The 16,200-nt window shown below is 43.1% G+C and overlaps 1 protein-coding gene across 1 annotated transcript in view; it reads left to right on the top strand.

Moving 5' to 3' along the window:
- Positions 1 to 2,508: 2,508 nt before the first annotated feature.
- ddx49 (DEAD (Asp-Glu-Ala-Asp) box polypeptide 49) overlaps positions 2,509 to 16,200 on the top strand; it is a 15,451-nt gene continuing 1,759 nt past the window's right edge. Inside the window, exons 1-6 of the mRNA XM_084172207.1 lie at positions 2,509 to 2,763; positions 3,088 to 3,211; positions 3,349 to 3,434; positions 3,524 to 3,645; positions 4,043 to 4,230; positions 4,583 to 4,723. Coding sequence (XP_084028333.1) covers positions 2,649 to 2,763; positions 3,088 to 3,211; positions 3,349 to 3,434; positions 3,524 to 3,645; positions 4,043 to 4,230; positions 4,583 to 4,723 — 776 coding nt within the window. The 5' untranslated portion in view covers positions 2,509 to 2,648. The remainder of the gene's footprint in view (positions 2,764 to 3,087; positions 3,212 to 3,348; positions 3,435 to 3,523; positions 3,646 to 4,042; positions 4,231 to 4,582; positions 4,724 to 16,200) is intronic.

The raw sequence follows: 16,200 nt of genomic DNA, 5'->3' as shown, positions 1-16,200 counted from the left end.
ACAATGTACAATGAATACGGAGAGTTTACTTAGAAATAAAGACAGATTTTTCTATTGAGTACATAGGTAGCCGCCCAATTCTGATCGCTCTTTTGTCCATACTGATCTGATTGGTCGGTCAAAAGACACATTTGTGAACAAAACTATCAGAATTGGGCTGACTGTGTAAATGCAGCCATAGTAACTTCAGTAAAGTTGTTATTGAGTAGGAGTGTATTTTCTAGACCAAACAGTCACGCCCGATGTCCACCAGATGCATATGCGTTTTGTTTTGCCTGATGTCTCGGCCGCATTTTTCCTACTTGATGCACATGTGCTTGGCTTTTCAACTCGCTAAAAGCTAGCTAGTTGGAGTCTGTGTGTACTTCCGTTTGTACCACTGCACCGTAAAGCAACGCACAAGTTGAAAATATTGAATGCATGCGGTATACAGAACGCACCGCAGGGGGTGAAAAGGGATGCCTAGCCTACATACATTTTACATTTTAAGGCTGTGTTCTCCCTCCTGTGCAAACTCATGACTATAGCAAGGACATATTGAAAAATATATTATGCTCACAATGAGATCATGATAACATTATTTGAATGATATAGTAGCCTCAGCACACATATATATTTGCAAGATTATTTTACAGGTAAATCAGATCATAAGTTCATTTTAATTGTCATGTACGTGCCAGGACAACAACCTCATTGTGATCAAGACAAAAGGAGCTGATCATGGACTACAGGAAAAGGAGGGCCGAACAGGCCCCCATTAACATCGACGGGGCTGTAGTGGAGCAGGTTGAGAGCTTCAAGTTCCTTGGTGTCCACATCACCAACAAACTATCATGATCCAAACACACCAAGTTGTGAAGAGGGCACGACAACACATTTTCCCCCTCAGGAGACTGAAAAGATTTGGCATGGGTCCCCAGATCCTCAAAAAGTTACACAGCTGCACCATCGAGAGCATCCTGACTGGTTGCATCACTGCCTGGTATGGCAACTGCTCGGCATCCAACCGTAATGCGCTACAGAGGGTAGTGCGTACGGCCCATTACATCACTGGGGCCAAGCTTCCTGCCATTCAGGACCTCTATACTAGGCGGTGTCAGAGGAAGGCCCAAAAATGTTTCAAAGACTCCAGTCACCCAAGTCATAGACTGTTCTCTTTGCTACCGCACAGCAAGCGGTACCGGAGCGCTAAGTCTAGGTCCAAAAGGCTCCTTAACAGCTTCTATCCCCAAGCCATAAGACTGCTGAACAATTAATGAAATGGCCACCCGGACTATGTACATTGACCCCCCCCCCACACACACACACTTTGTTTTTACACTGCTGCTACTCGCTGTTTATCTATGCATAGTCACTTTACTCCTACCTACATGTACAAATTACCTCGACTAACCTGTACCCCCGCATATTGACTCGGTACAGGTACCCCTGTATATAGCCTCGTTATTGTTATTTTATTGTTACTTTTTTTTTTTTTTTTTTTACTTTAGTTTATTTAGTAAATATATTCTTAACTCTATTTCTTGAACTGCATTGTTGGTTAAGGGCTTGTAAGTAAGCATTTCACGGTAAGGTCTACCTGTTGTATTTGGTGCATGTGACAAATACACATTTATTTTATTTTATTTTGTAAAAATAATTATTTAAGCTGAATTCGTGATTGCGAGTTTCCAGATCAGTGACTTTTTCAAATTACATCCTTGTTTGCTGCAAACTTGTTTCCTGGGACATACTTTACCATTATTTGTGAACTGCTGTTAATGAAGTGGAATATTTTGATCCAAAATACATTTGTACTGTAATGATGAATGACTGCCTGTAGAGAGGAAGAGGTGAAGATTTGTCCAAAATAAGCCCAATGCGTTTATATGGTCGCATGCTTTCCCGTCTTTGGGACAACGACTACCATTGTTAGGGCGAAGAGCATCTCGTCATTATATACATCTCTGCTGATTTATTTATTTTTTATTTTTTATTATTAACAAATAAATATCAACAAACAAAAGAGGAATAGTCACATGCAAACAAGCATACACACAAACTATTTACATTACCAGGAATCCTAAACAAACAAATCATATTCATTAATAATACAACACATTTTAATTGCCTTTTTGTTTTTCATTTTAGTTAAAGTAGTGCCATATTGTTTAAATTCATTTATAAAGTGGAAAAAGTTAGGTTTTGAATTAGACCATTTGCATTTGTGAATATAAAATAGGGCGGCAGGTAGCTTAGTGGTTAAGAGCGTTGTGCCAGTAACCGAAAGGTCGCTGGTTCTAATCCCCGAGCCGACTAGGTGAAAAATCTGTCGATGTGCCCTTGAGCAAGGCACTTAACCCTACTTGCTCCTGTAAGTCGCTCTGGATAAGAGCGTCTGCTAAATGACTAAAATATAAATATAATATAAATATAAATATAAAATATATAATATAAATATAAAATGTACCTAATATTATCTGCTGCCTGCTGTATTGAAAATAGGACCAATTACGTAATCCATAGGAGGAGCGAATATTGACGTCACCAAAATGCGACAGACGTAAAATAACACGAGGATGATTTTCAGATGATCATTTTGAACACTTTGGCTCACAAAACAAAGTATATTCTATATTTTGCAATCTGGAACTTTGGAAAACTGCAAAATGTCGGATTTTTCCTCTCTCGGTCTGTCAGATTGGCTGATTCAACAATGTAAACAAATGGGGATCAGTAAACCAACTCAAGTCCAGGAAAACTGTATGCCACCTATTCTGGAAGGTAACACTTAACGTTTGATAATAATAATAATAATAATAATATGCCATTTAGCAGACGCTTTTATCCAAAGTGATTTACAGTCATGTGTGCATACATTTTTACGTATGGGTGGTCCCGGGGATCGAACCCACTACCCTGGCGTACCCTGCTAGCAAACTGTGTTATTCATTGTAATGTTTATTGTATTTTAATAAGGTTTAACATGTATTTACCCAGGTAGCAGTTTAATGAGAATACATAATCTCTGGCTACAATAACGACCTGATCAAGAGAGTAGACTAACTAGCTTTTTTTGAGATATGATTTTGCCCCTTTGTTGTCTAGGTCGGGATTGTATGGGTTGTGCCAAGACTGGCAGTGGAAAGACAGCCGCCTTTGTGCTACCAGTGTTACAGAAATTATCTGAGGACCCATATGGCATCTTCTGTTTAGTTCTCACACCTACCAGGTTGGTGAATCTTCTGATAATTTTGAACTATCTAGGGCAATAATTGACCAACATGTAATTTAAAAGGCATATCTACTGCAAAAGGCATGTATGTAATGTTCAATCTTGTGTAATGTTTAAACTTGTGTCCTTTGCAGGGAATTGGCTTACCAGATTGCCGAACAGTTCAGAGTCCTGGGAAAACCAATGGGCTTGCGGGACTGCATCATTGTTGGTGGAATGGGTAATGTTGATTACCAACGACACTGCCTCTCATTGCATTCTTATTCATTCATCCAGTATGTTCTAATGTTCTGGTGATGTTCCCAACAGATATGATCACACAGGCCTTGGAACTCTCTAAGAAGCCCCACATCGTTGTAGCCACTCCAGGAAGACTGGCAGACCACATTCGGAGCTCCGACACCTTCAGCATCAAGAAGATCCAGTTTCTGGTGAGTTTGAAAGATAATAAATTAATCGATGTGGCCACAAAGGCAATTATGTTTTAGGATGTCTAGGTGAGGATGTCTCACTGTCAACCAAAACAGTGAGACTGTTATGAACTACCTTTATATTATTAACAACCTTGGGTGTTGAGCAGAATGTTTTTTCCTCCATTAGTGTTACATTTTTTAATATAGCCTATTGATTTATCATTGTACTTGTCAGGATGCACGGGCGTCTGCATGCCTTCTAATAGGAAGTAAAATCTATTTAGTTAAATATCTTCTGCAAAATGTTACAAGTCATAGAGCCTAATGGTAACTGTTGACATTTTACTTTGACATTTTACTTCGTGATATAATGCTAATAGTAATGCACAGGCTTAATGGTAATTGTCTTTGATAGATCCTTGATGAGGCCGACCGCCTGCTTGAGCAAGGCTGCACAGACTTCACCAAAGACTTGGAGGTGATCCTGGCCGCGGTGCCTGCCAAACGCCAGACGCTGCTGTTCAGTGCCACCCTCACAGACACATTGCAGGAGCTCAAGGGCATCGCCATGAACAAGCCCTTCTTCTGGGAGAGCAAGTCAGAGTAAGCTCTTAGCATGACTGACAACATGATGCACTACATTGGTACATTACATGATTAGTTGCTCAATCATGCATGTAGAGGTAAACCTAATTCTTAAAAACAGGACATTTGTCTGTCTTATGTTCCATTCCATAATTGTATGTCATTTGTGTGCCCATGTGTATTTTAAACATTTTGACATATAAATTGTTCACTGAGCTGAGTGGGAAAAGATTCTCAATTTAATTGACTGGTAAAATGAATGTTATTTGCTCTCTTGATTATCAACAAATGGAGTAGCTCTTTGCCCTTTTTAACAAAATGTGCTATATTGCTACAACATACTTAAATTGTAAGTGTATTTTTCTCATAGGGTCCGCACGGTAGAGGAGTTGGATCAAAGGTACATCCTGACACCAGAGAAAGTGAAAGATGCCTACCTGGTGCACCTGATCCAGAAGTTTCAAGACGAGCACGACGACTGGTCCATCATGATCTTCACCAACACCTGCAAGTAAGAAGACCTTTGACCCTAATTGCTCCTGTAAGTCGCTCTGGATAAGAGCGTCTGCTAAATTACCAAAAAAATTTGATTATCAGATACATTTACATTTTACATTTACGTCATTTAGCAGACGCTCTTATCCAGAGCGACTTACAAATTGGTGCATTTACCTTATAGCCAGTGGGATAACCACTTTACAATATGTATTTTTATTTTATTTATTTTTTGGGGGTGGAGTAAGGGGGGGTAGAAGGATTACTTTATCCTATCCCAGGTATTCCTTAAAGAGGTGGGGTTTCAAGTGTCTCCGGAAGGTGGTGAGTGACTCCGCTGTCCTGGCGTTGTGAGGGAGCTTGTTCCACCATTGGGGTGCCAGAGCAGTTTTGACTGGGCTGAGCGGGAGCTGTGCTTCCGCAGAGGTAGGGGGGCCAGCAGGCCAGAGGTGGATGAACGCAATGCCCTCGTTTGGGTGTAGGGACTGATCAGAGCCTGAAGGTACGGAGGTGCCGTTCCCCTCACAGCTCCGTAGGCAAGCACCATGGTCTTGTAGCAGATGCGAGCTTCAACTGGAAGCCAGTGGAGTGTGCGGAGGAGCGGGGTGACGTGAGAGAACTTGGGAAGGTTGAACACCAGACGGGCTGCGGCATTCTGGATGAGTTGTAGGGGTTTAATGGCACAGGCAGGGAGCCCAGCCAACAGCGAGTTGCAGTAATCCAGACGGGAGATGACAAGTGCCTGGATTAGGACCTGTGCCGCTTCCTGTGTAAGGCAGGGTCGTACTCTCCGAATGTTGTAGAGCATGAACCTACAGGATCGGGTCACCGCCTTGATGTTAGCGGAGAACGACAGGGTGTTGTCCAGGGTCACGCCAAGGCTCTTCGCACTCTGGGAGGAGGACACAACGGAGTTGTCAACCGTGATGGCGAGATCATGGAACGGGCAGTCCTTCCCCGGGAGGAAGAGCAGCTCCGTCTTGCCAAGGTTCAGCTTGAGGTGGTGATCCGTCATCCATACTGATATGTCTGCCAGACATGCAGAGATGCAATTCGCCACCTGGTTATCAGAAGGGGGAAAGGAGAAGATTAGTTGTGTGTCGTCTGCGTAGCAATGATAGGAGAGGCCATGTGAGGATATGACAGAGCCAAGTGACTTGGTGTATAGCGAGAATAGGAGAGGGCCTAGAACTGAGCCCTGGGGGACACCAGTGGTGAGAGCACGTGGTGCGGAGACAGATTCTCGCCACGCCACTTGGTAGGAGCGACCGGTCAGGTAGGACGCAATCCAAGAGTGAGCCGCGCCGGAGATGCCCAACTCGGAGAGGGTGGAGAGGAGGATCTGATGGTTCACAGTATCAAAGGTAGCAGAAAGGTCTAGAAGGACAAGAGCAGAGGAGAGAGAGTTAGCTTTAGCAGTGCGGAGAGCCTCCGTGACACAGAGAAGAGCAGTCTCAGTTGAATGACCAGTCTTGAAACCTGACTGGTTTGGATCAAGAAGGTCATTCTGAGAGAGATAGCAAGAGAGTTGGCTAAAGACGGCACGCTCAAGAGTTTTGGAGAGAAAAGAAAGAAGGGATACTGGTCTGTAGTTGTTGACATCAGAGGGATCGAGTGTTGGTTTTTTGAGAAGGGGTGCAACTCTCGCTCTCTTGAAGACGGAAGGGACATAGCCAGCGGTCAAGGATGAGTTGATGAGCGAGGTGAGGTAAGGGAGAAGGTCACCGGAGATGGTCTGGAGAAGAGAGGAGGGGATAGGGTCAAGCGGGCAGGTTGTTGGGCGGCCAGCCATCACAAGTCGCAAGATTTCATCTGGAGAGAGAGGGGAGAAGGAAGTCAAAGCATAGGGTAGGGCAGTGTGAGCAGGACCAGCAGTGTCATTTGACTTAACGAGGATCGGATGTCGTCAACCTTCTTTTCAAAATGGTTGACGAAGTCATCCACAGAGAGGGAGGAGGGGGGGAGGAGGATTCAGCAGGGAGGAGAAGGTGGCAAAGAGCTTCCTAGGGTTAGAGGCAGATGCTTGGAATTTAGAGTGGTAGAAAGTGGCTTTGAAACAGATGAAGAAAATGTAGAGAGGAGGGAGTGAAAAGATGCCAGGTCCGCAGGGAGTCTAGTTTTCCTCCATTTCCGCTCGGCTGCCCGGAGCCCTGTTCTGTGAGCTCGCAATGAGTCGTCAAGCCACGGAGCAGGAGGGGAGGACCGAGCCGGCCGGGAGGATAGGGGACATAGAGAGTCAAAGGATGCAGAAAGGGAGGAGAGGAGGGTTGAGGAGGCAGAATCAGGAGATTGGAGGGAGAAGGATTGAGCAGAGGGAAGAGATCATAGGATGGAAGAGGAGAGAGTAGCGGGAGAGAGAGAGCGAAGGTTGCGACGGCGCATTACCATCTGAGTAGGGGCAGAGTGAGTAGTGTTGGAGGAGAGCGAGAGAGAAAAGGATACAAAGTAGTGGTCGGAGACATGGAGGGGAGTTGCAGTGAGATTAGTAGAATAACAGCATCTAGTAAAGATGAGGTCAAGCGTATTGCCTGCCTTGTGAGTAGGGGGAGAGGGTGAGGTCAAAAGAGGAGAGGAGTGGAAAGAAGGAGGCAGAGAGAAATAAGTCAAAGGTAGACGTAGGGAGGTTGAAGTCACCCAGAACTGTGAGGGGTGAGCCATCCTCAGGAAAGGAACTTATCAAGGCGTCAAGCTCATTGATGAACTCTCCAAGGGAACCTGGAGGGCGATAAATGACAAGGATGTTAAGCTTGAATGGGCTAGTGACTGTGACAGCATGGAATTCAAATGAGGAGATAGACAGATGGGTCAGGGGAAAAAGAGAGAATGTCCACTTGGGAGAGATGAGGATTCCTGTGCCACCACCCCGCTGACCAGATGCTCTCGGGGTATGCGATAACACATGGTCAGACGAGGAGAGAGCAGTAGGAGTAGCAGTGTTTTCAGTGGTAATCCATGTTTCCGTCAGCGCCAAGAAGTCGAGGGACTGGAGGGTAGCATAGGCTGAGATGAACTCTGCCTTGTTGGCCGCAGAACGGCAGTTCCAGAGGCTGCCGGAGACCTGGAACTCCACGTGGGTCGTGCGTGCAGGGACCACCAGGTTAGAGAGGCAGCAGCCACGTAGTGTGAGGCATTTGTATAGCCTGAGCGGAGAGGAGAGAACAGGGATAGACAGAGGCATAGTTGACAGGCTACAGAAAATGGCTACAATAATGCAACAAGAAGGTCTGATTTCATTATTACTGAAACAGGTTCGAAGTGAAAATATAAATATCCAGTCCATTTAAACAATTGGAGGCCTCTTACACTTCAGTGTTGTGCTGCAAAAATTCTAGCAAAATGCATAGCGCATAGAATTAAAAAGGGATTATTGGATACTATTCATCCTAATCAGACAAGTTTTTTACATGGACGATACATTGGAGATAATATAAGACTACTGGAAACAATAGAACACTATGGAAAATCTGGAAAACCAGGCCTGGTATTCATAGCTGACTTTGAAAAGGGTTTTGATACGACTGGAGTTTACATATAAATTGAATATTTCAATTTTGGACAATCCTTATAAAATGGGTTAAAGTTATGTATAGTAACCATAGGTGTAAATAAAGGCTACTTCTCAGAAAGTTTTAAACTGTCAAGAGGAGTAAAACAAGGTTGTCCACTATCGACATATCTATTTATTATTGCCATAGAAATGTTAGCTGTTAAAATCAGATCCAACTATAATATCAAGGGGTTAGAAATCCAGGGCTTAAAAACAAAGGTGTCATTGTACGCTGATGATTCATGTTTTCTTTTAAATCCACAATTTGGATCCCTCCACAGCCTCGTAGAGGATCTAGATACTATTTCTAACCTCTCTGGATCACTAAAAAATACAACTTTTACATTACTGTGTAGTTTACCAATAAAATTATGTGGACATACTCGGTATACATATCCCGAAATAAATAAATAAATAAATAAATGTTAACAAAAATAGATAATATCTTGCTATCATGGAAAGGAAAATACCTGTCTATTTGTGGAAAAATCACCCTGATTAACTCTTTAGTCATATCCCAGTTTACCTATTTGCTTTTGGTCTTACACCTAGCGACCTGTTTTTGAAATTATAAGAGCAAAAAGTATTCTATTTTATTTGGAAACGGCAAGCCAGACAAAATTGAACGGGCCTATTTATATAATGAATATGAATTCGGAGGGCAGAAATGATTAAATATTAAAGCATTAGACCTCTCACTAAAGGTGTCAGTCATACAAAAGTTATATTTAAATCTGAACTGGTTCTGTAGCTGATTAGTAAGAATGTCTCACCCCATGTTCAAGAATGGCCTTTTTCCCTTTATTCAGATTACAATCTCTCACTTTCGGTTATTTGAAAACGAAATAATCTCCAAAATATAGCTATTTTTAAAACAAGCCATAGGAAGTTGGTTGCAATTTCAGTTTAATGCACCAGAAAAAAAAACTGACCAAATAATACAACAAATATTGTGGTTAAACCTTTAAAAAAAGGTATAATCTTTGTAAATGATATCATACAGTGCATTTGGAAAGTATTCAGACCCCTTGACTTTTTTCACATTTGTTACGTTACGTTAGCCTTATTCTAAAATTTTCCCTCATCAATCTACACACAATACCCCATAATGACAAAGCAAAAACAGGTTTTTAGACTGAAATGTAACATTTACATACAGTGGGGAGAACAAGTATTTGATACACTGCCGATTTTGCAGGTTTGACTACTTACAAAGCATGTAGAGGTCTGTAATTTTTTATCATAGGTACACTTCAACTGTGAGAGACGGAATCTAAAACAAAAATCCAGAAAATCACATTGTATGATTTTTAAGTAATTAATTTGCATTTTATTGCATGACATAAGTATTTGATCACCTACCAACCAGTAAGAATTCCGGCTCTCACAGACCTGTTAGTTTTTCTTTAAGAAGCCCTCCTGTGCTCCACTCATTACCTGTATTAACTGCACCTGTTTGAACTCGTTACCTGTATAAAAGACACCTGTCCACACACTCAATCAAACAGACTCCAACCTCTCCACAATGGCCAAGACCAGAGAGCTGTGTAAGGACATCAGGGATACAATTGTAGACCTGCACAAGGCTGGGATGGGCTACAGGACAATAGGTAATGCAGCTTGATGAGAAGGCAACAACTGTTGGCGCAATTATTAGAAAATGGAAGAAGTTCAAGATGACGGTCAATCACCCTCGGTCTGGGGCTCCATGCATGATCTCACCTATTGGGGCATCAATGATCATGAGGAAGGTGAGAGATCAGCCCAGAACTACACGGCAGGACCTGGTCAATGACCTGAAGAGAGCTGGGACCACAGTCTCAAAGAAAACCATTAGTAACACACTACGCCGTCATGGATTAAAATCCTGCAGCGCACGCAAGGTCCCCCTGTTCAAGCCAGCGCATGTCCAGGCCCGTCTGAAGTTTGCCAATGACAATCTGGATGATCCAGAGGAGGAATGGGAGAAGGTCATGTGGTCTGATGAGACAAAAATAGAGCTTTTTGGTCTAAACTCCACTCGCCGTGTTTGGAGGAAGAAGAAGGATGAGTACAACCCCAAGAACACCATCCCAACCCTGAAGCATGGAGGTGGAAACATCATTATTTGGGGATGCTTTTCTGCAAAGGGGACAGGACGACTGCACCTTATTGAGGGGAGGATGGATGGGGCCATGTATCGCGAGATCTTGGCCAACAACCTCCTTCCCTCAGTAAGAGCATTGAAGATGGGTCGTGGCTGGGTCTTCCAGCATGACAATGACCCGAAACACACAGCCAGGGCAACTAAGGAGTGGCTCCGTAAGAAGCATCCCAAGGTCCTGGAGTGGCCTAGCCAGTCTCCAGACCTGAACCCAATAGAACATCTTTGGAGGGAGCTGAAAGTCCGTATTGCCCAGCGACAGCCCCGAAACCTGAAGGATCTGGAGGTCTGTATGGAGGAGTGGGCCAAAATCCCTGCTGCAGTGTGTGCAAACCTGGTCAAGACCTACAGGAAACGTATGATCTCTGTAATTGCAAACAAAGGTTTCTGTACCAAATATTAAGTTCTGCTTTTCTGATGTATCAAATACTTATGTCATGCAATAAAATGCAAATTAATTACTTAAAAATCATACAATGTGATTTTCTGGATTTTTGTTTTAGATTCCGTCTCTCACAGGTGAAATGTACCTATGATAAAAAGTACAGACCTCTACATGCTTTGTAAGTAGGAAAACCTGCAAAATCAGCAGTGTATCAAATACTTGTTCTCCCCACTGTATATAGTGAGGGAAAAAAGTATTTGATCCCCTGCTGATTTTGTATGTTTGCCCACTGACAAAGGAATGGTCAGTCTATAATGTTAATGGTAGGTTTATTTGAACAGTGAGAGACAGAATAACAACAAAAAAATCCAGAAAAACCCATGTAAAAAATGTTATAAATTGATTTGCATTTTAATGAGGGAAATAAGTATTTGACCCCCTCTCAATCAGAAAGATTTCTGGCTCCCAGGTGTTTTTTATACAGGTAACGAGCTGAGGTTAGGAGCACACTCTTAAAGGGAGTGCTCCTAATCTCAGCTTGTTACCTGTATAAAAGACACCTGTCCACAGAAGCGATCAATCAATCAGATTCCAAACTCTCCACCATGGCCAAGACCAAAGAGCTCTCCAAGGATGTCAGGGACAAGATTGTAAACCTACACAAGGCTGGAATGGGCTACAAGACCATCGCCAAACAGCTTGGTGAGAAGGTGACAACAGTTGGTGCAAATAATCGCAAATGGAAGAAAAACAAAATAACTGTCAATCCCTCGGCCTGGGGCTCCATGCAAGATCTCACCTCGTGGAGTTGCAATGATCATGAGAACGGTGAGGAATCAGCCCAGAACTACACGGGAGGATCTTGTCAATGATCTCAAGGCATCTGGGACCATAGTCACCAAGAAAACAGTTGGTAACACACTACGCCGTGAAGGACTGAAATCCTGCAGCGCCCGCAAGGTCCCCCTGCTCAAGAAAGCACATATACAGTGGGGGAAAAAAGTATTTAGTCTGACACCAATTGTGCAAGTTCTCCCACTTAAAAAGATGAGAGAGGCCGGTAATTTTCATCATAGGTACACGTCAACTATGACAGACAAAATGAGAAGAAAAAAATCCAGAAAATCAAATTGTAGGATTTTTAATTAATTTATTTGCAAATTATGGTGGAAAATAAGTATTTGGTCAATAACAAAAGTTTCTCAATACTTTGTTATATACCCTTTGTTGGCAATGACACAGGTCAAACGTTTTCTGTAAGTCTTCACAAGGTTTTCACACACTGTTGCTGGTATTTTGGCCCATTCCTCCATGCAGATCTCCTCTAGAGCAGTGATGTTTTGGGGCTGTCGCTGGGCAACACGGACTTTCAACTCCCTCCAAAGATTTTCTATGGGGTTGAGATCTGGAGACTGGCTAGGCCACTCCAGGACCTTGAAATGCTTCTTACGAAGCCACTCCTTCGTTGCCCGGGTGGTGTGTTTGGGATCATTGTCATGCTGAAAGACCCAGCCACGTTTCATCTTCAATGCCCTTGCTGATGGAAGGAGGTTTTCACTCAAAATCTCACGATACATGGCCCCATTCATTCTTTCCTTTACACGGATCAGTCGTCCTGGTCCCTTTGCGGAAAAACAGGCCCAAAGCATGATGTTTCCACCCCCATGCTTCACAGTAGGTATGGTGTTCTTTGGATGCAACTCAGCATTCTTTGTCCTCCAAACACGACAAGTTTTTACCAAAAAGTTATATTTTGGTTTCATCTGACCATATGATATTCTCCCAATCCTCGTCTGGATCATCCAAATGCACTCTAGCAAACTTCAGACGGGCCTGGACATGTACTGGCTTAAGCAGGGGGACACGTCTGGCACTGCAGGATTTGAGTGCCTGGCGGCGTAGTGTGTTACTGATGGTAGGCTTTGTTACTTTGGTCCCAACTCTCTGCAGGTCATTCACTAGGTCCCCCCGTGTGGTTCTGGGATTTTTGCTCACCGTTCTTGTGATCATTTTGACCCCACGGGTTGAGATCTTGCGTGGAGCCCCAGATCGAGGGAGATTATCAGTGGTCTTGTATGTCTTCCATTTCCTAATATTATGCTCCCACAGTTGATTTCTTCAAACCAAGCTGCTTACCTATTGCAGATTCAGTCTTCCCAGCCTGGTGCAGGTCTACAATTTTGTTTCTGGTGTCCTTTGACAGCTCTTTGGTCTTGGCCATTGTGGAGTTTGGAGTGTGACTGTTTGAGGTTGTGGACAAGGGTCTTTTATACTGATAACAAGTTCAAACAGGTGCCATTAATACAGGTAACAAGTGGAGGACAGAGGAGCCTCTTAAAGAAGTTACAGGTCTGTGAGAGCCAGAAATCTTGCTTGTTTGTAGGTGACCAAATACTTATTTTCCACCATAATTTGCAAATAAATTCATTAAAAATCCTACAATGTGATTTTCTGGATATTTTTTTCTCAATTTGTCTGTCATAGTTGACGTGTACCTATGATGAAAATTACCGGCCTCTCTCATCTTTTTAAGTGGGAGAACTTGCACAATTGGTGGCTGACTAAATTCCCACTGTACCTATGATACAAATTACAGACCTCTACATGCTTTGTAAGTAGGAAAACCTGCAAAATCGGCAGTGTATCAAATACTTGTTCTCCCCACTGTATATACACACACACACACTAACATTCTATTGGTTGCAAGAATTTTGTATAATAATTTAAATTGAAAAATTCTAAGTTTTGAATCCGGCGTTGTTTTGCGTATCAGTTCATAAACTCTTCCATTTTTGCGGTAATGCTGCAATCAGTTGGTTGTAGTTTTGGGTAGAGCAGACAGTTCCATATATTTTTGTTAGCTGCATGTGTGACATAACTCCACCAGTTCTATTTACAGTGTATTCGGAAAGTATTCAGACCCCTTCCCTTTTTCCACATTTTGTTACGTTACAGCCTTATTCTAAAATTGATTAAATTATTTTTCCCCCTCATCAATCTACACACAATACCCCATAATGACAAAGCAAAAACTGGTTTCTAGATATTTTTGCAAATTTGTTAACAATATTGACATAAGTATTCAGACCCTTTGCTATGAGACTCGAAATTGAGCTCAGGTGCATCCTGTTTCCATTGATCATCCTTGAGATGTTTCTACAACTTGATTGGAGTCCACCTGTGGTAAATTCAATTGATTGGACATGATTTGGACAGGCACACACCCATCTACAGAAGGTCCCACAGTTGACAGTGCATGTCAGAGCAGAAACCAAGCCATCAGATCGAAGGAATTGTCCGCAGAGCTCTGAGACTGGGTTTTGTCGAGGCACGTATCTGGGGAAGGGTACCAAAAAATATCTGCAGCATTGAAGGTCCCCAAGAACACAGTGGCCTCCATCATTCTTAAATGGAAGAAGTTTGGAACAACCAAGACTCTTCCACGAGCTGGCCGCCCGGCCAAACTGAGCAATCGGGGGAGAAGGGCCACGGTCAGAGAGGTTACCAAGAACCCGAAGGTCACTTGGACAGAGCTCCAGAGTTCCTCTGTGGAGATGGGAGAACCTTCCAGAAGGACAACCATCTCTGCAGCACTCCACCAATCAAGCCTTTATGGTAGAGTGGCCAGACGGAAGCCACTCCTCAGTTAAAGGCACATGACAGCCCGCGTGGAGTTTGCCAAAAGGCACCTAAAGGACTCTAAGACCATGAGAAACAAGATTCTCTGGTCTTATGAAACCAATATTGAACTCTTTGGACTGAATGCCAAGTGTCACGTCTGGAGGAAACCTGGCACCATCCCTACGATGAAGCATGGTGGTGGCAGCATCATGCTGTGGGGATGTTTTTCAATGGCAGGGACTGGGAGACTAGTCAGGATCGACGCAAAGATGAAAGGAGCAAAGTTCAGAGAGATCCTTGATGAAAACCTGCTCGAGAGCGCTCAGGACCTCAGACTGGGGTGAAGGTTCACCCCACAGGACAACGACCCTAAGCACACAGCCAAGACAACACAGGAGTGGCTTCGGGACAAGTCTCTGAATGTCCTTGAGTGGCCCAGCCAGAGCCCGGACTTGAACCCGATCAACATCTCTGGAGATACCTGAAAATAGCTGTGCAGCGACACTCCCCATCCAACCTGACAGAGCTTGAGAGGATCTGCAGAGAAGAATGGGAGAAACCCCCCAAATACAGGTGTGACAAGCTTGTAGCGTTATACCCAAGAAGACTCAAGGCTGTAATCGCTGCCAAAGGTCCTTCAACAAAGTACTGAGTAGAAGGTCAGAATACTTACAGTGGGGAGAACAAGTATTTGATACACTGACGATTTTCCTACTTACAAAGCATGTAGAGGTCTGTCATTTTTATCATAGGTACATTTCAACTGTGAGAGAAGGAATCTAAAACAAAAATCCAGAAAATCACATTGTATGATTTTTAAGTAATTAATTTGCATTTTATTGCATGACATTAGTATTTGATACATCAGAAAAGCAGAACTTAATATTTGGTACAGAAACCTTTGTTTGCAATTACAGAGATCATACGTTTCCTGTAGGTCTTGACCAGGTTTGCACACACTGCAGCAGGGATTTTGGCCCACTCCTCCATACAGACCTCCAGATCCTTCAGGTTTCGGGGCTGTCGCTGGGCAATACGGACTTTCAGCTCCCTCCAAATATTTTCTATTGGGTTCAGGTCTGGAGACTGGCTAGGCCACTCCAGGACCTTGAGATGCTTCTTACGGAGCCACTCCTTAGTTGCCCTGGCTGTGTGTTTCGGGTCGTTGGAAAATGGAAGAAGTTCAAGATGACGGTCAATCACCCTCGGTCTGGGGCTCCATGCAAGATCTCAACTCGTGGGGCATCAATGATCATGAGGAAGGTGAGGGATCAGCCCAGAACTAGGAAAACCTGCAAAATCAGCAGTGTATCAAATACTTGTTCTCCCCACTGTAGATAGGGATATATAGATATATATACAGTACCAGTGAAAGGTTTGGACACACCTACTCATTCATGGGTTTTTCTTTATTTTTACTATATTCTACATTGTAGAATAATAGTGAAGCCATCAAAACTATGAAATAACACATATGGAATCATGTAGTAACCAAAAAAGTGTTAAACAAATCAAAATATATTTGAGATGTGAGATTCTTCAAAGTAGCCACCCTTTGCCTTTATGACAGCTTTGCACACTATTGGCATTCTCTCAACCAGCTTCATGAGGTAGTCACCTGGAATGCACTTCAATTAACAGGTGTGCCTTGTTAAAAGATAAATTGTGGAATTTCTTTCCCTCTTAATGCGTTTGAGCCAATCAATTGTGTTGTGACAAGGTAGGGGGGTATACAGAAGATAGCCCTATTTGGTAAAAGACCAAGTCCATATTATGGCAAGAACAGCTCAAATAAGC

Source organism: Coregonus lavaretus, assembly GCF_964263955.1.
Source record: "Coregonus lavaretus genome assembly, chromosome: 11".
Lineage (NCBI taxonomy): Eukaryota > Metazoa > Chordata > Actinopteri > Salmoniformes > Salmonidae > Coregonus > Coregonus lavaretus.
The sequence above is the reverse complement of the archived record's forward strand: the minus strand, read 5'-3'. Positions and strand labels throughout refer to the sequence as shown.